Source organism: Eubalaena glacialis, chromosome X, assembly GCF_028564815.1.
Source record: "Eubalaena glacialis isolate mEubGla1 chromosome X, mEubGla1.1.hap2.+ XY, whole genome shotgun sequence".
In the NCBI taxonomy this organism is placed as follows: domain Eukaryota; kingdom Metazoa; phylum Chordata; class Mammalia; order Artiodactyla; family Balaenidae; genus Eubalaena; species Eubalaena glacialis.
The window spans coordinates 20,823,946-20,828,570 of record NC_083736.1 but is presented as its reverse complement, the minus strand read 5'-3'; the positions used below and the strand labels follow the sequence as shown (position 1 = coordinate 20,828,570).

The 4,625-nt window shown below is 47.2% G+C and overlaps 1 protein-coding gene across 1 annotated transcript in view; it reads left to right on the top strand.

The window, feature by feature from the left end:
* The first annotated feature begins 274 nt into the window (after nucleotides 1–274).
* The window catches only part of APOO (apolipoprotein O), a 56,980-nt gene continuing 52,629 nt past the window's right edge, over nucleotides 275–4,625 (top strand). The window contains exon 1 of the mRNA XM_061178787.1: nucleotides 275–518. Coding sequence (XP_061034770.1) covers nucleotides 510–518 — 9 coding nt within the window. The 5' untranslated portion in view covers nucleotides 275–509. The remainder of the gene's footprint in view (nucleotides 519–4,625) is intronic.

Below are 4,625 nucleotides of genomic sequence, written 5' to 3'. Positions count from 1 at the left end.
TGAGGTAAATCCAGGCCCCAGAGGTCGGCAGCTGCGGCTGCTAGGCTTTCGAACCCGCCCGAGGCCTGCCGAGCGCCCCCGCCCGGCGGCCTCCGCACACACGATTCTCAGCCCACACCACTGGGCGCCCAATCGCAACGGCGAAGGCCGATTCCCAGCGGGGCGCGGGGCCGGTACCTCCCTCCTCTCACCCCCGCGTGCCGCCCACACTGAGGTGGCGCTTTCCCGCCGCCTAGCAACCGCCGGCGCAGGGGTGGAGCCTCTGGAAGGCGGGGCTTGCGTTCGCTCGCCGCTCGAGGCGCGACGCGCTGCAGCTCAACGTCGCGGTTTCCCCCCGAGGCTTCCGAACTAAGCCTTGGTCGGATCGAATTGGCTGTACGGCCGTCACCCGCACCGCGGCCCATTTGCGGTCGGAGGAATCGGGCCCTAGCCGGCCGCCGTAGCCACCTCTCTGTAGTGGGCGGGGTCAAGGCCGGGTGACCCCCGCCGGAGCCGCCGCTGCCAGCGACATGTTCAAGGTGAGAGAGTGGAGCCGGGTCACAGCTGTCACCGCCCCTTCCCGGCCTCCCGGAGCCCTCCCCGCGCTCTCGTGGGCCTCTCCGGGGACCAGGCCCGGCTCGCCCCGAGGTTTTTCCCGCCTCCGGGCCGGCTGCGTTCCGGCCCCGCAGTTCATTCACCGGTCCGCGTGGAGCGAGGCGCTGCCGGGCGGAGGCGTGAGACCCGGGGGTGGGTGGGTGGGGCCCTTTGGGTTGTGCTCTCGTGAATAAAACACTTAAAAAATTAAAGTACAAAGTATCCACCCTTCGTCTGGTGCCCTCTTGGGTTCGTGAGTAGGGTTAGGCCACCTCAGGGCACTGCGGGGTTCGGTTCTGGTTGCCTGGTAAGGTCAGGTTTCAGAACCTGGTGTATGAATGGGGGAGGGTCACCTTCGGAGAAGCTGCTGCAGGAAGTCGGGGAGGCTGGCATGGGAATGGCTGGGTGAGAGGGAGAAGCTGGAACTTCTCTGCCATTTCCAGTGAACAGTATATAGTATGGATAGGTCAACTCCATTTACATTCTATGAACTCATGTCCTTTGAAAGAAATACACTTTTACAGGGAAGACTGTTTCGAAAATCTGTACACATGAAGGTGTTATTCTCCTAGTTTAAAAAAAAGTAAATGATATTTTCTATCATGAAAAACAAATCACAGGCTACTAGAAAGGAGTCTACAAAATCGAGTCTTGAAGAAGCAGTGCACCCATAAAATATTGCTAATGAAATCTCAGAATTGCACTACTCATTTTAAAGTCTTATTGAGCTTCTGCAATGTGCTTTGGGTGCATTAGGACAGACAATAAAATCAGAACATGGATTTGGCCATCCAATCCTGGCATTGCCACTTTCTAGCTGTGTCACCTTGGACAAGTCACTTAACCTCTCTGAGCCTGTTTTCCTATTGGTGAAATTGGGGAAATAACATCTACCTCATAGGGTTGTTATAAGGAATAAATAAGTTAGTATGTGTTAAGCACTTGGAAGAGGTCCTGGCACATAGAAGTGACATCCAAGTATTTGCTTTTATTTTGTTTTCAGGCAGCTCACAGTTTAGTTAGGACAACAGATCCCATAAGAAACTTGGTTCATTTGATAACTTTGTGTTGAACATCTATTATGTGCTAGGAGCTCGGCTCAGTTTTAAGGTTGGAACAACAAAGGATATGCTGTGATCAGTTTATATGGTTATCAATGTACTGTGGTAGTAAAAAGAGCAGGATCTGTCTTACCAGGGGTTTGTGGTTATTGGCCCTTCAGAGGGTCTGTGAATAGCATTCAGGGGGTCCCTGAACTCTGAGGGGAAAAAAATACTCTTTTTCACTAATCTTTCACTGCAGTTTAGCATTTCCTTCAGTTATGAATGTAGGTAACTGTTTGTTATCTATTTCCGGATAACGACCTTAAAACAACAATGATTTATTATTTCTCACCATCTATAGGTTGGCTGGGCAGTTCTGCTGGCATCTCCCAGTGGCTGAATTCAGCTGGTGGCTAAACTATGAGGTGGACTTATTCCCATATCTGTGGGCCTAGGGCCCCTCAGTGTGGCTATCTTGGGCTTCCTAACATGGTTACTGGGTTCCAAGAAGGCTAGTCCTGATGCTAAACACCTGCTTGCATCACATTTGTTGATGTCAAAATGAGTCATATGGCCAAGCCCAGAGTCAATATGGTGGGGGATTACACAGAGCATGGATATGAGGACATGTGATTGATTGGGAGCAATTCATTTAATAAGCTACTACAGCAACAAACTACAGTAGTATTGGCAGTACCTGTCACCAGTCGAAGTTAACAGGACCAGTGTATGTCACAGACATTTTCATGTCACATTACAGTTGTTGCAGATCTCCAAATATCATTGATGCTCATCACTACATCAAAGTTATAGTAGTTATGACTCACTACTAGATCTTTTTAGTATTAATGAGCTAATAAAGAAGCACATATTACTGTATCAGATTTTGGGTCTTAAAAAACAATTATATTGCACTATAATTGGCATTTATGCAATTAGAAGCATTATTTTGAGAAGGGGTCCATAGCGCTCACCAGACTGCCAAAGAGGTCTATGGCACAAAAAAGGCAAGGAACCCCTGGGGACTTCAGGGGAGGCAAGTTTTGAGAGACAGGAGTTCCTCAGGTGGATGAGCTGGGGAACAGCAGCAGTGGTACTCCATTGAGGAAGTGCCAGTAGCTCAGCTGTGCTGTGTCAAGGGAAAGATAAAGGGAGCTGAAATTGTTGAAATATGTGCTTTGAGTAGAAAAACTCACGACAAACCTTGGTGGATACCAAAATGTAAGGAGGAGAAAGAGGAAGAGGGGAGGCCAGAGATTTTCGAGAAGCAACTTTTGATAAGTAGAAGTAGGAGCACAAGAGTGATGTTTAGAAAATTAAGGGAGGGAAGTTTCAAGGACAGGCTATGTTAGGGTGCTTCCAGTTGGGAAAACCCAATTGCTTAAATAGTAAGGAAAATTATCTCACAAAGTCCAGAGGAAGGGTGGACTCCAGTGGGTCAACGATGTCCTCAAGGTCCCCATCTCTTTTCTTGGCTTTCCGAAGTAAGATTGGTTCCCCTTATGGTTGCAAGATGACTGCCAGTAACACATGCTTTCCCATCCACTAGAGCAAGAGAAAGAGAGGACAAAACTCCCAGACTTGGATTACACTCTACAGTCTGATTGGACCAGTGCCCCTGACCCAATAGCCAGTGCCAGGGGAATGCCATGCCCTGATTGGCTTAGACTAAACAGGATCAGCTCAGGATGGGATCACTACATTAATCACCTGGGAGAGAAATGAATCCATGAACACAGTGGGGGAATGGAGACTGGATGTGCAACGACAATGTCTGTTACAGAAAGATGAGTTAGATGGGTTTGGAGAAGTGTTCACTGTTCTGGGCAATTTGGTTGGAAGGCTTTCACAATGTTTATACATGTAGGTTTACTGATGGAAGTGAAAGCTAGATTAATATGGGTTGGTGGCTGAAAGATGAGTAAATGGGGTTTATAAGCTTGACTGTCAAGGGAAGGAGGGAGAATATAGTAACTAGAGGGACATGTTTGGTCAAGATTCTAGAGTCGTTTTGTGGTTGTTCCAGTATTCAAGATTTGGCAATGTTTATGGCCTCGGGAGGAATGTAGGGAGGGAACTTTTATAAAAGAGAATCCCTTAGCTTTGAAAAGGAGGAGAGATAGTCCCTTCCACCTGTGAGATGGAAGGGAACGAAGGATGGCAGTAATTGTAGACTAGTGGTTCTCATCTGGATGGTACCACCTGCCTCGAGCGTGTTTTAGAAACTTGGTTGGTTCTTCACATCTTTCATTTAGTTGTGTTGAACATTCATATGCTGAAATATAATGCTTATAAGTCTTTCCTTTTTGTTCTCCATTGTGTTACCATCAAATTGATATACGGGTCTCTCTTTTTTTTGGACTTATGTATGTAGGTGGGTGATGAATTTTACTTCAAGATAGCAAGAGTTACTTAGAAAATTATTTGTCATAAAATGGCGGTGTCAGGTCTAGTAGGTGAGGACCAGTGCTTCTCAAGCTTTCATGTGCATGCGACTCTTATTAAAATGCAGATTCTGATCCAGGAGGTCTGGGTGGGGGCCTCAGAGTCTTCATTTTTTAACAAGCTCCTGGGTGATGTAGATGCTGCTCGTCTCCTGTCATACTTTGAATAGTAAGAACTGAGGCAAACTGGTAGATGAATGGTTTCTTGTGTTTTCCAGGTGAGTGATTTTATGAGTGTGGTGGGATTTGGAAGAGGCATTGACCAAAGAACAAAAAAGATAAGTGAGAGTCTTTGAGGGCGCTGCTGAGAACTGCTACTGGCCGTCTTTCATGATTGCAGCCTGGGAGTGGGGCTGAGCACATGGTAGGGCTTGATCAGGTTTGAGACTTATCAGCTTGGGTCAACTAGGACTGGAGGGCAGAAGAGTTGATAGTATAGGTGTTGGTGGAAAAAGTACAGTTTGTGTGGCTAGTTATGTGCATATACAATGAAAATATTTGTGTTTTAACCGTTGTTTTGATTTAGCTATCCATCTTCAAGTCAGTAGGGGGCACTGGTGGATCA